The 17,923-nt window shown below is 48.2% G+C and overlaps 1 protein-coding gene across 1 annotated transcript in view; it reads right to left on the bottom strand.

The window, feature by feature from the left end:
- Positions 1–12,106: 12,106 nt before the first annotated feature.
- The window catches only part of LOC126997627 (protein O-mannosyl-transferase TMTC2-like), a 61,049-nt gene continuing 55,232 nt past the window's right edge, over positions 12,107–17,923 (bottom strand). Inside the window, exons 9-10 of the mRNA XM_050858817.1 lie at positions 17,007–17,185; positions 12,107–16,826 (exon numbers count right to left, since the gene is read on the bottom strand). Coding sequence (XP_050714774.1) covers positions 16,650–16,826; positions 17,007–17,185 — 356 coding nt within the window. The 3' untranslated portion in view covers positions 12,107–16,649. The remainder of the gene's footprint in view (positions 16,827–17,006; positions 17,186–17,923) is intronic.

The following is a 17,923-nucleotide window of genomic DNA, read 5'->3' as shown; positions in this document are numbered from 1 at the left end:
TTTTTCCCACTAAATACTGACCCTTGTAGCCACTTAAAGAGGGGTGATATAAACAAATGGTGCGCGTGTTCAGTGAAAATGGTGATTGAGACAAACACACCTTGAAGAAGTGGATTTTGGCCTGCAAACGAAAAGATAATGTGATGGTGAACTTTGCGCGGGTGAGGTCCAAACATTTTCCAAGTAAGTGATAACATTAAAAAAAAGCCAATAAAGCTCTAAAGTGAAAGTTTGGTAAAGGTAAATTCATTTAGTTAAAAATTTGCGTAAATATTATACAATATATATGTATGTGTAAAAAAATACTTTCATTATAGCCCCCAACCCCCCTCTGGGTATGGCCCCAGCTGATGAGACGAAGAGCCGACTCCACTCTGTCCAAGGGAATTATAATTATATAAGATTATAATGAGTTTTTTTTTGGATCACTTTACGGAAGCATGATCATACTACCACCAGGGTCTTCAAACCACCCCTGGAAATGCTCAAAACGGCTACCATAGCTTTGTCAAATAGGTGAGGTTGGGCAGCATCGTTCGAGGCGAAATGAAACTTGGACTCGTCCGAGGGCGTTCACAAGATGATGAAAGACGTCAAAAGTCTCAAATTACTTACTGGATACTGGTTTACTTGTTTGTGTTTGAATTGTTTGCGCAGTTTGTTCTTACGAGTGCCCATTCTCACGTCAAAAGAGTGACAAATGCTGTGTTTCAGTGTCTGGTTTCTTGAGAGGTGGGTCGCCGTCAGACACCCCAGCATCAATCAAGGGGTAGCGGCGGGAGGGTAACGGCGTTTGTTCCATCCATTTATGTGAACTCGTAGGACATCAGCGAGTGGAGGTGAGAATGCATGTCGTGATTATGAATATAGGCAACTGAATATAAGGTGTGAAGGGAATATATTACTCGGGGCATCTCAGTCAGCCGCACGTGGGCCTCAGAAAATGCTAAAATGGATACAATGTCGGGCGTGTAGTGAATACGAGATACTAATAAGGCTTCGAACTTCTATAAATGGATGTGTAAATTATGATGGCTTATACATTTGGGTGATCCTCTCTACTCCAAGACCAAGGTATGCAGAGACTATAAAAAAAAGATACGGGGTTGTGATAGACGCCATATATATATAATGTTTCCTACACTTGCCTTTCCTCATCTGCCTGTCTCCCTCCTTTTCTTTACAGGTGTGCAGCCAGAGGAAGGAATACTATCATCGTGGCCACCAGCACATCGCATCTGATAAGGTAAATGACAGTTCTCAGGCTTGTGTGGTGTTGCTCGTCTTTCCTCCTCCTCCTCTTTTTTCCCCATCTTCTTCCCCATAATGCTAGGCTATTGTCATTTTCCTTTCCTCCTCCTCCTCCTTCTCCTTCTCCTCCTTCTCTTCCCCTTCTTCTTATCTTCTTCCCCATAATGGTAGGCTATTGCGATTCTCCTTTCCTCCTCCTCTTCCTCCTCCTCCTACTTCTCATTTTCTTTCCCTTAATGCTAGGCTGTTTTCTTTGATAAGGCTGAGACATTTTTTTTGTGGTGAGGATCAAGCAGTTTTTCTTCCCTCATAACACACACACACATACACACACATGAAAGCACCCCCACCCCAGTCCTTAGTATTTGGAATTATCGAGTTTTTAAGCATTGCAATTAATCGTGTAGGCGTGGAATAGTTGTGTAGAAGATAAATAAGATAAATAATTGAACTATATATGTGTATAATTTCAGTTGTTGTCCTCATTACTCATGTTGTTAGTGCGACTCATAGGTTCATAGTACTTAATCAATTCGTTTTCCATTGATGTAAAATTATAAAAAAACATAGGATAGGGAACTGTTCGTGGATTTAGTTTTGTCTACCATTAAATCAGTAAAAAGAAAGTTGTTGAAGAAAACGATACTTTTAATGGAAAACTAAATAGAACGTGAGGCAAGGTATTTATTTATTTATTTATTTATTTATTTTTATCTGGTTTTGCCCTTTGCCTGATTTTTTGACCCTATAACAAGCTCCATAATACCTCTACTTATATCTGCAGTTTTTATTTATTTTTTTGTGCGTATATTACTGAGACGAAATTCCAACTATAATTATAATTCCAACTATTATTACAACTGTTTTAGGATCAAGGGTACATTTCGGGTCAGTACACAAGGGGGTGCAAAGAACGCATATACACGTTAATTATTCATTATATATGTCAATCAATAAAAAACAAAATAATATGCGTAACTTTCTCGTCGTCAAATAGGGTGTGCACCTTTCGTAGTAACTGGCGGGCGATTTATAACGAAAACCCTAAAATAAATCACTATATTGCACGGTGAAATATTCGGTTCTCATGATTCTTCTTGCTCCTCAACTTTCAATGGTAATGTTTTTTTTTTTATCAGGCATTTATCACGTGACTGTTTTGTTTCTCGGTTTAATATTTTGCCGATAATTATTGGTTTAGCTACAAGTTTGTCTAAATAGCATGCAGAATAATACAGGCTAATGATGATGATGATAATTGTTGTAGTTATTATTATTATTATTATTATTATTATTATTATTATTATTATTATTATTATTATTATTATGGGACTAGTGTGTGAGTGCGTGCGTGTGCGGGAGAATTTACACTTCAGTCAATATGTATTTTTCTTTCTCTATGTTCTGAGTCGTCGTCGTCCTCCTCCTCCTCTTCCGCCTCCTCCTCCTCCTCCTCCTCCTCCTCCTCCATTCTTCCGGGCCACACATTGAGCCTCATTTCCCCTTCTCGAGATGGCTGTCATCACCCCACCTGTTATTTTTTTGTCAGACCTCCTCTTCCTCCGCCTCTTCCTCCTCCTCCTCCTCTTTCTCCTCCTCCTCCTCCTCCCCCTCCTCCTCCATCCTGCTGTCATTCCGAGGGTTTGGATAGATGCTCAGTGATACACCAGCCCCTGCATCCTGTTTGTCTCGAAGGGAAAAAAGATTATACGAAGAAAAGGAAAAAAAAGATATTTGAAAGCCACGATACGAGAGCGCTTCCCTTTGCCGTCTCGCGAATGAAATGCTTACGTAACACAAGAAGACTAAGAGACGGGGAAAACGGGACTGCTTGCTGTCAAAGAGTTTATGGTCTGGGCGGTCCAAGAGGGAGCAAGAGGGAGAGCCGTGGGATAGGGTGGCGGAGCGGCGGGCAGGGAGGGTGAACGCGCTGGCGGCTGGTGGGAGGGTCAGCTGGCAACCCTCCTTAGCAAGCAGCAAGGCAGCCATTATCATGCAGGAGGCGGCGTGCGTCCAATGAGTGAGTGTTTCGCCCTCAACCCCAGTAGGAGGTGAGGATGGTCGATGGGGGGGGAGGCGGTAGGGAGGTGCTGGGAAGGCTCGGCGGCGCCCTCAGTCCTGATATGCGGCCCAGATCGACACACATTCTGTCTGTTTGATATTAAAACGGCGTCAAAGATTGTGGTCAGCGGGGGATTAGGCGCGCATTGCATGACCCGCTGATAAGAGTGGGCCGCCCTCAACACCGGGGCAACCAATCAGCGGGGTTCGGAGGCGAGCGGCGAGCCAATCAGCGTGGCTGCATAAATGAAGTGAGTTTTTACTTCGGCGTCACTGCTGGGCTCCATATGTCTTTATGTTGCACTCGTCTATTACCGGCACGCAGGCGACACTTGGCTCAGAAAGATTCGCTCGTTGCGCCTCAAGTGTTCGCTCGGCAGACTGATGGTGCTTCAGCCACGATGGATGGGCGTCCCGTCTATCATGTCAGCATTGCCAAATGTGGCCCGAAAACACACCATAATGAATCGCCTTTGCCGCGGAATCTGATCTCATTCGCCTCGAAAAATAAAGACGATTGAGAATGTTCTTTAAAACGTGAGTGAAGCGCGTCCAAGCCGGTGTGTATGAGGGAGAGGAGGAGGACGATGAGGAGGAGAAGGGTGAGAAGGAGGACGAGTTAGGGTTTATAGCAGAGTCGTGAGTAAATCATAAACACGTTCGCCGCTGACAAGGACCATTGTTCCCTGGGACGTGCCGACGCGGACCTCTCACCGGGTAGCGTTTATGGTCCTACCGTCCCGCCGCAGACTTTCCCCAGCAGCAGGAGAGCGATGATTACGCGACGATCTTCGAGGGATCAGTTCGGCGGCCGGGCTTCTGGCGGGGCGGGCCGGGCAGGTGACTCAGGACTGGCGCGGCCCACCTGGTAACTGGCGCCACCTGCCTCGCCGCGCCTCGCACCACCTTCCCTTCATCTTCGGGCCCTCCCACGCCATGCCCCGTCCCCCCTGGCGCCCCCCTTCCCGCCGGTGATGTCCTGGGCAAAAAGTCAACGCCTCCGTGTCCCGGGGGCATGATTGTCCGAGTAAATGCCTTGCGTGGGTCTCAGCGACCAGGAGTTACTGATGCTCAGCGACTAGGCAGGGATAATGGCCCTCCATCACTCAGTGCCAGTTAGTGTGTAAAAATGCCATTAGCCACAATTTTCTGGCGATTTGGCAGCCCCGAGAGCAGAGAGGCGCGACGGCGGCGGTAGAAGCGGCGGTCGTGGCGGGGAGCGATAGTTGTGGCTCATTTAGCAGATGAAAATACGACCCTGTTTCTCCTCGCTTCGGGGAGGCGCAGGGCAGAGTGGCTGCTGGATGACACCCGCGAGGCATGGAGCGTGGCGGCGGTCCTCGGCCCTCACCCCTCACCCGTCATCCCTCACTCATCAGGAGGGCAGTAGTCACCCCACTCAGTAGGCCGCACGAGGGTTGGTGTGTGTTTGCTGCAGGGTGATAACACGGCACTCCGGGTCTCACCCTTTTGACACTTCATGACGTTGGCGCGAAACAAGTATTTCCGCCATATATGTGCGTCCCTCCTCAGTGTTTTGAGTAAATTGTCCACGACTGAGGAAGCACCATGCATTAACCCTGCCCTGACTCCGTGGCTGGGTTTGTCCTTATGACTCCGTTTTGTGGTCACCTCACGAACTGACTGACAAAAAAAACAACACTGACTTTTTTGAGTGCGAGAGAACATCAGGACTATATATTGTTTTGACTTAATGAATGAACTGGACGGCATGAAACGAAGTAGAAATACTGCGAATCCTTTAAAGAGGAGCTTGTTGAGCATCCCTCTTCTCTACCGGTATTAAAAAATGGAGTAACTTTTTTTTTCCTTTTTTTTTTTTACAGCAAAGGAGACAGTGCAAGGGCGTAAAAAAAAAGAAAACAAAAATGAAAAAAAAAAAAAAAAAGCCCGCTACTTACTGCTCCTGAAAACTAGTAATTTTCTTTCGCTTCAAGTTTACCATGTTCGTCTTAGTCTGTGTCAGCCAATAGTTTCGCCTCGTCTTCGTTCAATATACCGAGAAGCCTCACCACGCAGTTAGGCTTCAGAGAGGTGACATGTTATATACCTGACCGCAATCAGTGACTAACCGTAGATGTGGCGTTGCTAGGAGACGGGTGCTAGTTTGACCTCGTAAATCGCCTCGATCTATATGCTTGGAGGTCTCAACACACGTAGGTTTCTTATTGGTGACATGTTTTATACTAGACATCGATCAGTGACTACCAGCAGGTGTTGTGTTGCTAGGAGACAGTGTTAGTGTGACCTCGTAAATCGCTTATTCGTTTAATATGCCTGGAAGCCTCAACGTGCATCATGATAGGTTTCAGAGAGGTGACTTATTATATACCAAACAGCGATCAGTGACTACCAGCAGGTGTTGTGTTGCTAGGAGACAGATGTTAGTGTGACCTCGTAAATCGCTTACTCGTTTAAAATGCCTGGAAGCCTCAAGACATGTATAGGCTTCAGAGAGGTGACTTATTATAATCCAGACAGCGATCAGTGACTAGCCGTAGGTGTGATGTTGCTAGGAGACAGGTGTTAGTGATGTCCTCTAAAACGACATCACTTTACATACCGGGAACCCAACCTGGACACCGAGCACCCAGACAAACAGACACATAGACAACCGGTATGGAGGGCGCGGCGGCGGAGACGGTCAAAGTAACTATACGTACGGAGCGGCGAAATGTCCCATGCGATAAAGTGGAAAGCGATGCAGGAATAATATGCATCGAGTAATGGAGTGTCTTCTGCGATAGGGCCAGTTGCATGCGAGGCTGACGGGCAAATGACTCGTATTAGCAAGTGGAATGTCCCGGCCACGTGTGATTATGCTGAATAATTGTGCAAGATGCAAGGTAACCGGCAGTTCTGGACAGCACATGTGACTAGATTGCATATTCAGTAAAATGATATGTGTTTCCTGACATTGCCGCGAGAGAGAGAGAGAGAGAGAGAGAGAGAGAGAGAGAGAGAGAGAGAGAGAGAGAGAGAGAGAGAGAGAGAGAGAGAGAGAGAGAGAGAGAGAGAGAGAGAGAGAGAGAGAGAGAATGCTAGATGAATGATTACACTTATAAAACATTCAAAAAAGGAAATGTGGTTTTAATTTATTTTGCTGGTCATTGTAAAAAAAAAAAAAGAAGCCGGATGCGCATAGCGAGCAAACCTTTCATTAAATAACTAAATGGAATTATTGAACGTACGGGATCAGACGATATCAATGCTGCTAGTGTGTGTGTGTGTGTGTGTGTGTGTGTGTGTGTGTGTGTGTGTGTGTGTAATGATGAAGCTATTTCCAATTTTTTTTTATGAAACCATCAGAATATTTTTAATGACGCTTGTTAAAAAAAAACTAAGATTAGGGAGACATATACACGTGAGCAATTTCTTAGAGAGAGAGAGAGAGAGAGAGAGAGAGAGAGAGAGAGAGAGAGAGAGAGAGAGAGAGAGAGAGAGAGAGAGAGAGAGAGAGAGAGACGGGAATATGCGAACAGACAGACAGACAGGCAAGGAAGATAGAAACAGACACAGACTTAAAAAAATATAGGCTGACACAGACTGAGACGAAGACTGATACAAGGCTGGACAGACAGACAGACAGACAAAAAACAGACATGCAGACAGACAGTGATAAAGACCTCACACACAGAGACAGACATGACGAGAGAACCAGATTGACAGACAAAGAGTCCAACAAAGAAACAGACAGAGAAAGAGAGACACAGACAGAAATGAGAAGACAGAGAAATCAGAATCTTCAGGTCTCCAAAGATGAACAAACGGAGAAACAGACAGACGGACAGAGAAAGAAAGAGAGACAGACGAGACAGAAGACACACAGACAAACACACTTACAGAAACAGACAGAGAGAGAAAGAAAGAGATAGCCAGAGCAAGAGACGGAGACCGAGACGCGAGGAGACACAGCGCATCCCGGTTCTAATAGTCTCCTAAGATGGACCCTTCCCCTGGCTTCTCCGCGACCTGTCATTACCCGCCCTTCGCCCCCCTCAACAACACCTCGTAAATTGCCGCGCGCTTAATATAATGGTCTTGCTTCCTGCCTGGCGAGGGACGGCGGTGAGGGAGGTGGGGGGGAGGAACCAAGGGACGAAGGGAGGGAGATTTGCGGGGACTGTTAGGGTTTGCAAGGCATCTGTCCGCTTGTTGTGTTCTGCGATGTTTGGAGAGCTGACTGGCGGACTGGCTGAATGTCCCTCTGTCCGTCTGTGTGCTTGGCTGTCTGACTGGCTGGCTGGCTGTATGGCTGGCTGGCTTTCTATCTGTCTATGTGTTTGGCTGTCTGGCTGGATGGATGACTGGCTGGCTGGTCTGTTAGAAATTGGAAAAGAAAGAGATGGAGGTGGAATTGGATTAGAGAGAGAGAGAGAGAGAGAGAGAGAGAGAGAGAGAGAGAGAGAGAGAGAGAGAGAGAGAGAGAGAGAGAGAGAGAGAGAGAGAGAGAGAGAGAGAGAGAGAGAGAGAGAGAGAGAGAGAGAGAGAGAGAGAGAGAGAGAGAGAGAGAGAGAGAGAGAGAGAGAGGAATTGGTGGAAATAAAGAGGAGGAGGAGAGGGATGATGATGAGGAGGAGAAGGAAGAGGAGGAGCGATTGGAAGGAAAGGGAACGGCGAGGTGCAAGGTGTCGAGGGGAGGAAGTGATGACAAGCTGGTGTCTCGAGGGTGATAGTTTTACATGTGAAATAGTTGCATGTGATATCTTGATGAACTTTGCCGCCGGTGGATAGAAAAAAGTTAATAATCCTTCGAAGATCTTCATTAAATTTTTATCTATTGACATTGATGAGAAAATGGGAACCAGGTCGAGGGTTGAACCGCTTATGATGTCTATGTTAGCGCTGAGAGAGAGAGAGAGAGAGAGAGAGAGAGAGAGAGAGAGAGAGAGAGAGAGAGATTATATACTTTGAAAACACACACACACACAAAAAAAAAAAAAAAAATTATAAAACACAGCCACTTCCTTACACTTCCCCTTTCTACTTCTTTAACTAACCCCTAAAACAGTTCCCTTCACTCTAAGCCCACTACTTTCACTTTTAACTAACACTCAACCTTAAAAACCCCCCTTCACACTTCACACGCCAGAAAAACAAGCCACACCTCACTCATACACGCTTCCCCCTTCTCCCTCTCCGTCTCCTCTTGCTAAACCCAACATTTCCACATCTTCAACTAACATTCATCCATAAGAACATTCAAAGCCAGTATTCTTAAACATATCAGCACCACAGATCGCCAGCTGGAAAAGCCTCTCGTCTATAGAAAGACTTTGCCGCATGGGATTTCCTTCATGGACTGTTCTCTGATGGTGTTGAGAGTTTTACGCGACTTCTGCGCCTTGGACGGGAAAATCACCAATGAAAACCCCGATTAATCTTCTCAGTGGCTTTAGGAAATAGTCATAGTGGAAGCCTGGTAGATGTTGTGGTGCTGGTGGTGGTTTTAGCCGACTTAAGCGTGGAAATTCACCCCTGAAAACACGATTGATCTTCTCTGTGGGTTTGGGAAATAGTCGAAGTGGGAACCCGATATGGAACTAAGACGCACTTGCACTCAGGAACACGCTCATCCTTACTCCCATCCCCCTCTTCAACCCCCTGTTCGACCCCCTCTTCGTCCCCTTCTTCGTCCCCTCTTCGCCCATCTCTTCTTCAACCCCCTGTTCGACCACCTCTTCGTCCCCTTCTTCGTCCCCTCTTCGCCCATCTCTTCTTCAACCCCCTGTTCGACCCCCTCTTCGTCCCCTTCTTCGTCTCCCTCTTCGCCCATCTCTTCTTCAACCCCCTGTTCGACCCCCTCTTCGTCCCCCTGTTCGACCACCTCTTCGTCCCCTTCTCCGTCCCCTCTTCGCCCATCTCTTCTTCAACCCCCTGTTCGACCCCCTCTTCGTTCCCCTCTTCGCCCTCCTCTTCTTCAACTCTTTCTTCATCTCCCTCTTCATCCTCCATCTTCCTCTTCTTCCCCTTTTGTCTCATTGCATTATATATTCATCTTGTACACTTATCATCAGCCTCGGAGCTCCTCGTTCCCGCCCGCCTGTCGTTCTTTCCTTCGGTGTGGGACAATCTATCACGCCTCCCCCGCCGCCTCCGTGTTGCGCCTGTCATTTTCATCGCCCGGCCATTTATCTCCCTTCGTCTGCATTCTAATTCTCTAGACTCAAACTGATCCGACGCTTCGTTCGTCACCTCGCCCCGGCCGCTACCTGTCACCTCACGCGCCTCATTAAGGAGAGACTATCGCGCAGGTGAATGCAGGTGTGTGTGTATTTGTATCGCGGGGTGGTTGATATTTTTTCTCTTTTTTCCCTCTTTATTTTTCTTCTTATTCTTTTTATTCTGTGTTCTTATTTGTTAACTTTTCTTCATTTACTTATTAATCTGTCTATCTTTTTATTTACTTATTTATTTGTTTGTTTATGTCAAGTTGTCAAGATTTTGGAGACTGATTTTGATGATGACCGCCATGATTCATAACAGTAATAATAATAATAATAATAATAATAATAATAATAATAATAATAATAATAATAATAATAATAATAATAATAATAATAATAATAATGAAACTGAATAATTAATTACCCAAGACTTACTCACACACACACACACACACACACACACACACACACACACACACACATACACACACACACACACACACACACACACACACACACAACCCCCCACAACCCCCCTTTCCTCATCCCCCCCCCCCCCACAAAAAACCTTCACATTACCAGAAAAACAGAAACAGATACTTAAAAATCCCACAAAAAAAGAAAAAAAAGGAAAAAAACCCTCGGAGAGAGAGAGAGAGAGAGAGAGAGAGAGAGAGAGAGAGAGAGAGAGAGAGAGAGAGAGAGAGAGAGAGAGAGAGAGAGAGAGAGAGAGAGAGAGAGAGAGAGAGATTCCTCATCTTTGCCAGTGACAGTAATATCAAACCTCACCTGCCGCGGCTCCTGCAGGTGAAAATTCTTACCTGCACACGCGGAGAGGGGCCTCAGGTGCTCTCAGGTGTGTGTGGGGGAGGGGGGAGGAGGAGGGGGATAGGGGTGGAGGAGGGGAAGGGTGTAGGGTAGATCTGTTCTGATTTTGTTTTAATGTTTTTCTTTTTATCTCATCTCGTCTACTCTTTTTATTTCTCTTGTTTTGTCATTTTTTTGTTATATTTTAAAGTCGGTTCAGTGTAAATTTGTCTATAGCATCCCTCCTCTTCTTCTTGTTCTCTTCCTCTTCCTCTTCCTCCTCTTCTTTCACTCTTGTTTTTATTGTTATTATTGCTTCCCTCTCTTCTTTCTGCTCCTTTTCTTCCTTCTTCATTTTTTTGTCCTCCTTCATTTATTCTTATTTTCGTCTTTATCATCATTCTTTGTCAACTTTCTTCTTCCTTTTTTTCCCTCACTTCCTCTTCTTTCTCATTCTTATCCTCCTCCTCCTCTTTCTCCGTCTCCTTCATTAACTCTTATCGTCATTGTCATCTTCATTCTCTTTCCTTCTATACCTTTCACCTTTTTTTCTCTTCTCTCCTTCTTCTTCTTATCCTCCTCCTCCTCCTCCGTCTCCTTCATACACTCTCATTCTCATTACTCTTTCTCAACTTTCTCCCTCTCATTCCCTCCTCCTCCTCCTCCTCCGTCTCCTCGTGTGGGACTCAGAGGGACGAAATGCCAGGGAAGTTTCGAGGCAGAGGAGGTGTGTTTGCAGAGCGGGCGATGTGTCAAAATTTAGCTGTCATGCGTTGCCTTGGGATGCTCGGAAGGTGTCGCGGGGTGAGCCGGGCGAGCCAGCGACCAAGGGAGAGAGCGAGAGAGGGAGAGAGGGAGAGAGGGAGGTTGTATGAGGTTAAGGGATTGTGTTATTTGTTTTGTGTGTTTGTGTGTTTGTTAGTTAGTTTTGTTTCCTTAGTGTTATGGATCATTATGTTCTATCGTTGTTTTTCTCCTTTTCCTCTTCCTCTTCTTTACTCTTTTTCTCCTCCCCCTCCTTCTCCTCCTCTATCTCTATCATCAATACTATAACCATCACCTCCTCCTCCTCCTCCTCCTCTTTTTCCTTCTCCTCCTCCTCCTCTTTCTTCTCTTCCTTACCATTTCTCTCTTCCCTTAGCTGCACCACCTCTTCTTCCCTTTCTCCTCCTCCTCCTCCCCTCCTCCTCCTCCTCTTTAAAATGACGTGACCTGCTCCGGAGAGGAAGAGGGAGATGGAGGAGACCAATTATCAGCCTCAGCAGAGACTTCTTGGGACTCTGGCTTACCTGGCATTACCTGAGGGGGGCCGGGAGAGAGAGAGAGAGAGAGAGAGAGAGAGAGAGAGAGAGAGAGAGAGAGAGAGAGGGAGAGGGAGAGATGGTTTTGCTCTTTATTTCTCACCGTTTGTCATCTTTAGTCTCTCTCTCTCTCTCTCTCTCTCTCTCTCTTTCTTCCTCTTGGTTTTCTTTCCTCAGCTTTTGCTTCTTGAGAGGAAAGGTAAAGGAGGAGGGAGGGAGGGAAAAGAGGAAAGGGAAGAGGGAAAGGGGAAGGGGGAAGGAAGGGGGAGAGGGGGGATGAGGGAAGGGAAAGAGGGAGTGATGGGGAGTGAAAGAGGAGAGGAAGGAAAGGAGAAAGGGAGGGGGAAGGGAGGGGAAAAAGGGGGGAAGGGAAAGACGCAAATGGTTAGAGGGAAAGGGGAGAGGGAGGGGGAGGAAAGGGAAAGAGGAGAGGGAGGAAAGGGGAATTAAAGAGAAGCGGGGCGGCAGAAACTATTAAAGGGTAAATGGAGACACTCGTTAATACAAAGTCTTTATTTTCAGTCGATAAGACAAGATAGGATACCATAAAGGAAACAGTAGTATACGAAGGCGACCATGATAAATTAACAAAGGAAGTGAAGTAAAAGAAATAATAATAATTAACAGAATATAAACACACATACAAAAGAAAAACAACCAACCTGGAAAATAACAATAATAACGATAATTTATTTTTTACGTAGGATCAGATCCCACACATTTTTTCGGCAATAATATAGATATGTGTTTTGAACAAGTATTTGCTTTTACAACGAGAGGCGAAACAAATACTGGAAACGGTACTAGAGAAAAATCTAAATGGAAACGCTTTTTTTTTAACTATCCGGAAACAGTTGAAGGAGGAAGAGGAGGAGGAGGAAGGCGAAGGATAAGAGGAAGATTAATGAAAATGAAAAAAAAGAGGAGGATGGGAAAACAGGATAAAAAGGAGAAAGAAAAGAAGGGAAAAAAGGAAAGAAAAGAATGGAGAAAGAAAGTGGGAAAGTAGGAACCATGAAATATTAGGGAAGTTATCAAAGGCTTAGGCACGCGCGGTGAGGGCGAGACGAGGAGCGGAGGTAGACGGAGGAGAGACAGAAAGGTGACGGTGTAGGGGGAGAAATTACCGTGATGAGAGAGAGAGAGAGAGAGAGAGAGAGAGAGAGAGAGAGAGAGAGAGAGAGAAATACACAGCCCACAAGTTTTTGATTAAGAAAGAAATATAACTGTGAGCGGGCGTCGTGCCGGGCGGGGCGGGGCGGGGCGGAGGGGGCGCCGCTCCACTGTTTACAGCATCGAGGGGAGGAGGAGGCTCAGGAGGGCAATAAATAAAGCTGCTGGGTGTTGGCGTCGCTGCGGCGCCCGCACACCCGCCCCGCCGCCCGCCACGCCGCCCGCCGCGCTACAGACCAACACTACTTTTGATTTTGTCATTCCCCATCGGGGAAAAATTATCATTAATAATATGAGGCTCATCTCTTACACATCTAGGAAACATATCTACGTAGTCTTTGGCATATCATCTACAAGGCATTAGAGAACATTGCTTCATCACAATTAGTTAGAGCGTGGTGGGGGCGCGGGGCGGCGGCCGCTGCTGCGTCGCCGCCCCGCCGCCACCCACAGTCACCGGGGCTCTGGGGCGCAGCGTCAGCCAGGCCGAGGCGTCAGCTGGTGAGGCAGGTGGTGGTCGCCTCGCCCGGCTGGCTGTGGCTGCCCCTCACAATATTCTGATATTGCACATTTGTATACGTTAACCTACAACAATAAAGGGCTGGCTGGCTCGCCTGCTTCACTCTGGCTCAGCAGGACGAGCGGCGTTAGGATTTGGTTATGATGAAACAGGTTACGAATAACATTGTTGTTGTTGCTGTTGTTTTTGCTACTGTTGTTATTGTTGTTGTTGTTGTTGTTGCTACTACTGTTGTTCTTTGTCACACTGGAGTAGCGGCAGCAGCAGTATCAGGAGGCGCTGAACATCGTGGCTTCCGTCCCCTCTTCTTCACTTCTGGATAAGGAGGACGATGTTAGTGATAATAGTTTTGCTGCTGCTGCTGCTGCCGCCGTTAGTGCGTTGCTTTCCCTGAATGCTGCATTTATGAAGGCCGTTTGTATTTTTCCGCTTGTTAAAAAAAAAAAAATCATTTTCTTCACCAAGACTACTAAGGCCGCACGCTCTCCTCGCACGCACGGGGCCCCACGCCTCGTCCCCACGCCTGTCTCTTGACAACTCTTACTTTACCAAATAGTCAAACTGCTTGTAGGAGGATTAGGTTTGAAGGCAAGGCTGTGGTGGGGGTGGCGGCGATGGGGCCACGCGCGCCGAGCTAAGCTGAGGCACTGGACGCGGGGGAGACACCTCGGGGCCATCACGGGGCACTACATGGCCTTGGGGAGAACACGGGGGGGAGGAAACACGTCAGGAGAGCCACGCAGGCATACACATCCTTTTTAACACATCACCGCCGCGCATGTCACCCTCAAGACGTTGTTTCCCTCCCGTGTCGTCCCCGCCGCCTCATCTTAGGGCAATAATTACATCACTTTTGGCGCCGCGTGAATGCCTAGGCCGCTGAGGGTCACCGCCCGCCAGTTGACATGATCACAGATTATTGTGCTACAGTAATACTCCGGGACAAGTGACGGGAAGGGATATGACGGGAATGGGAAGGAAGGTGACGTGAGGATAGGAGGAGGGAAAGAGAGGTGAAAGGAATGGGCGTGAGAGAGTATGATTAGGGGAGAGTGGACGGGTCGGGGGAGTATATAATCTCTAGTCAAGTGGCGTGTTGAAGAATCTACATGACAAGGCTCTAACATCGACACCTGCAACGGGGAAGTCCTCAAGGGCTGACCGGCGGAGTGACTTGAACACGAAACAAAATCTCTACTCCGTCTCTATGGGCGGTATTACAAGGCACCCTCGCTTCTCACAGTATCTATTTCTAAAGGTCAAAGAGGGGGCCAACTGGGTTCTAATGAGTGTTTCTACAGGTTCATGGTACAGAGGAAGGGTCACACTATCACCAGGGTCACAGAACTACTCCTGGAAATGACCACAACTCCTATGAAAGCCCTGTCAAAGTAATGTTCTTGGGTCTTATAATACAGTCCTTTATCACTAGGACGGTGGAACACAAACACTGCCGCCAGGAGTAGGAGAGAGTGTTTTAGAGTTTAGACCAATGGATGTTACGTAGCGGCCTTGAGGTGTCCGTTGGAGGTGTTCGTTGGACGGTCAGTGGACGGGAGATGAACGGCAGAGGTGGTGCTTCTTCAGGCGATGTCGAGGTACAAGACGCTTAGTAAATCCGCCCATGATAGTTTTGTCTGTATACTTTGCTGTGATGAAATGGATGATGCATGTATATCACTGGTTTCGAGAGAATGAAGGTGTGTGTGTGTGTGTGTGTGTGTGTGTGTGTGTGTGTGTGTGTGTGTGTGTGTATGACCAACAGGCGTGATTAAATGTCTTGATGAATCGTAAACACAACCAGGAATTTCCCTAAAACCTTAATACCCATGAACAGTGAGAAAGACAACCCTACACAAACCTCTTTTTCTATTATTTACAAACTACTGGTGCTCCTTCTCGGCCCCTCACCCTTGCCTGGCGGGCGGGGGGCCAGAGCCTAACACCGTGTATTTCTTGATCACCCGCGAATGACTGTGTTCCAGCGGACAGTCTCGTCTCGGAAGCAACAGGGGACATGACTGTGTTTTGTTCGTGTGTGTGTTTGTGTGTGTGTTTGTTTGTTTGCGTGTGTGTGTGTAGCTTTGCGGTGGCGGGGGAGGCGAAGCGTGGAAGACTGCCCGGCTAATGTTACTTCCTTCACTGTTGACGCTGAGTGGATACAATAAGGTCAGGTAATCACCGTGGATTACCTCAGCGTGTTAACAAAAAAATCAGAGCAGTGAGTTTGTATTTGTGTATCAGACAAGGAAAAGTGAATATTATTTGGCACCTAATGTGTGTGTGTGTGTGTGTGTGTGTGTGTGTGCGTGTGCGCTTGTACGTGTGTGTGTTTGGCACAGTGGTCGTTTAGAGATACTGTAACTATGGAAGTTAACCAGTGCACTTCTGCAAACATTATCTGTTCTATAGAAAAATATATAAAACATAACAATTAGACTACAACCTGGACTATATAGCGAGAGTTTGGGGAGCGTCGCCACGTCGCTCGCCGGGGCAGCGGCCTCCTGCCGGCGCTGGCGAGGCGGCGTCCCGCCCCCCGCACCCAAGGCACTGGGATACAGGCGACTCTAAACGTGAGGCTGGACCACTGAGAAGCGGAGGCGCGTACCACTCAACACTCCTTGATAGATAAATTTTGAATATTTTTCACAGTATTTTTTCATTAGATGCTGTGGAGAGAAGCTTCTTGAAATGCGATGCCGCCCAATACTTTGCAGCATGTGCGACTTCGGCGGGCAGCCCAGCGGCCCCCCGGCGCGGAGACCCGCCTGCATGGCGGCGTGATGCTTAGCCGAACTCTTTCACGCCCGCCCGGAGACTCGCTGCTGCTCCGCAGTGTGACTAGATCAGCTATTATGATCTAGCGTCAGCGTCACTGTGGCCCCTCCGCCAGTGTTGTGATGTGAGGGACTCGCAGCGAGCCGCCGGCCAGGGCCGCCGCCGCCATCTTCTCACCGGGGGATGCTGCGTATTGTGCTCACGGGCGGAGCTGGGAGGCTTTGGATGGCTTGAGCATTAGACGAGTTGTGGTGAGCTGTGATGAGCGCCTCCCAGGGTGGCGTGAGTGTGCTGGCGTGGCCGCGTGTAGGACTGGACGCCCCCGGGGGACGAGTGGCGGCAGGGGACGTTGTGCTTCTTGCCGCTCACAGGGTGGCAGGACGGCAGCTGAGTGTGGTACTCCAGGTTCATAGGATGAGGGATGGACGTGTCCCAGGGACTCCTTCAGGAAGACACTGGGCTACTTTTTGCGGCACTCTTAGAGCCCCAGCATTAGGAAGCTCTCCCGGCACACCCCAGATGGCCGCCGGCCCCGCAGATGCGTTGCTCGCCGTGAGGGGCACCCCGTTATCTGGAGGGACTAATGCCCTTTTTGGCCAGCAGGTGTCGCAGCTTCTGCAGGTTGGTCCTGGTGATGGAGTCGTCGGGCTTGAGACGCAGCGCCTCTAGGTAACTCGACTCAGCCTCCAGCAACTTGCCGTTGACGTGCAGCATCGCGCCCAGGTTCATGTGCGAGGTCGCCTCCTTGGGAGAAACAACGAACCTTGGCATTACTGATTCCCGGCAGCGTCACCAAACACCACACCCATAAACACAACGCTTACTGAAGCTCGTAAGGCAACGACAACAAAACTCAGCAGCCTATGCTTGCTGAAAGATCACTTAGTATTAGGTATTAGTGTGAAGCATAGTCGTGACGCCTACCTGAGGTCTGAGGTTGACGGCGAGGCGGTAGTATTCCTCCGCCTGCTTGTTCCTGCCCGCCTGCCGGAGGGTGTTGGCCGCGTTGAAGATGATCTCGTACTCTGAGGGCGCCAGCTGGGCCGCCTTCACGTAGTGGTCGGCGGCGTCCTCGTGTCGCTCAACCTCCGACAGGAACTGGCCTGCATGAGGAGACAGATGAAGGCTGTTATGGCGAAGCTTAGAGAGAAAGTACCTTAAAGAAAGCCAGACACAAATATGGTGGTTTAAACGCATTGGGTTCCCGGCCAGGCAACAGTGCTGACACACGTCTGCGGCGCACCCCCCACTCACACCTCCTGTCCCCACGGGCGAGTGCATTCCCTCCACAACAACACTACATGCTACATGAAAACAGAAAGCTAAGTTGAAAATAATGAGCAGCGTTATATAATTTTCGGGATAAATTATGGGAGAGAGGAGATTCCTGTCTCCGGCGAGGTTATGGTTTGCAGTGTTCCCAAGTCGAGTACCAGTGCTCACCCAGGCAAACACTGATGCCAGAACGTACTGTCGGACCTCGGAGCGGCGGGTGAAGCTTGATGTATTGCTTTAAGATATCGCTTCATAACTCCTCACACCGTCGCACTCCTGGCCACCAGGCACACCGCGGCCCCCTGGTGACGTCCCGCCCCCTGGCTCGGGTGTGTGCAGGCCTGGGAGGTGACGAGCAGCGGCTACAGGAGGACAGGTGTGCCGGGCGCGGAGAGGGAGCGAAGCGAAAAGTGTGGGAAGTGTGGGAAACATGGTGCAACTTAGGGGTGGTCTGGCGGCCGAGCCTGACTCCCCCTCCCGCCCCTCCCCGCCCCTCCCCCGCCAGAGCCTACTCCTCGATCCATCACTCAAATTACTGTCATTTGCCGGGCCCTCCCTCCTCCAGG

Source organism: Eriocheir sinensis, chromosome 12, assembly GCF_024679095.1.
Source record: "Eriocheir sinensis breed Jianghai 21 chromosome 12, ASM2467909v1, whole genome shotgun sequence".
NCBI lineage: Eukaryota > Metazoa > Arthropoda > Malacostraca > Decapoda > Varunidae > Eriocheir > Eriocheir sinensis.
This window is presented reverse-complemented; position numbering and strand designations above follow the sequence as displayed.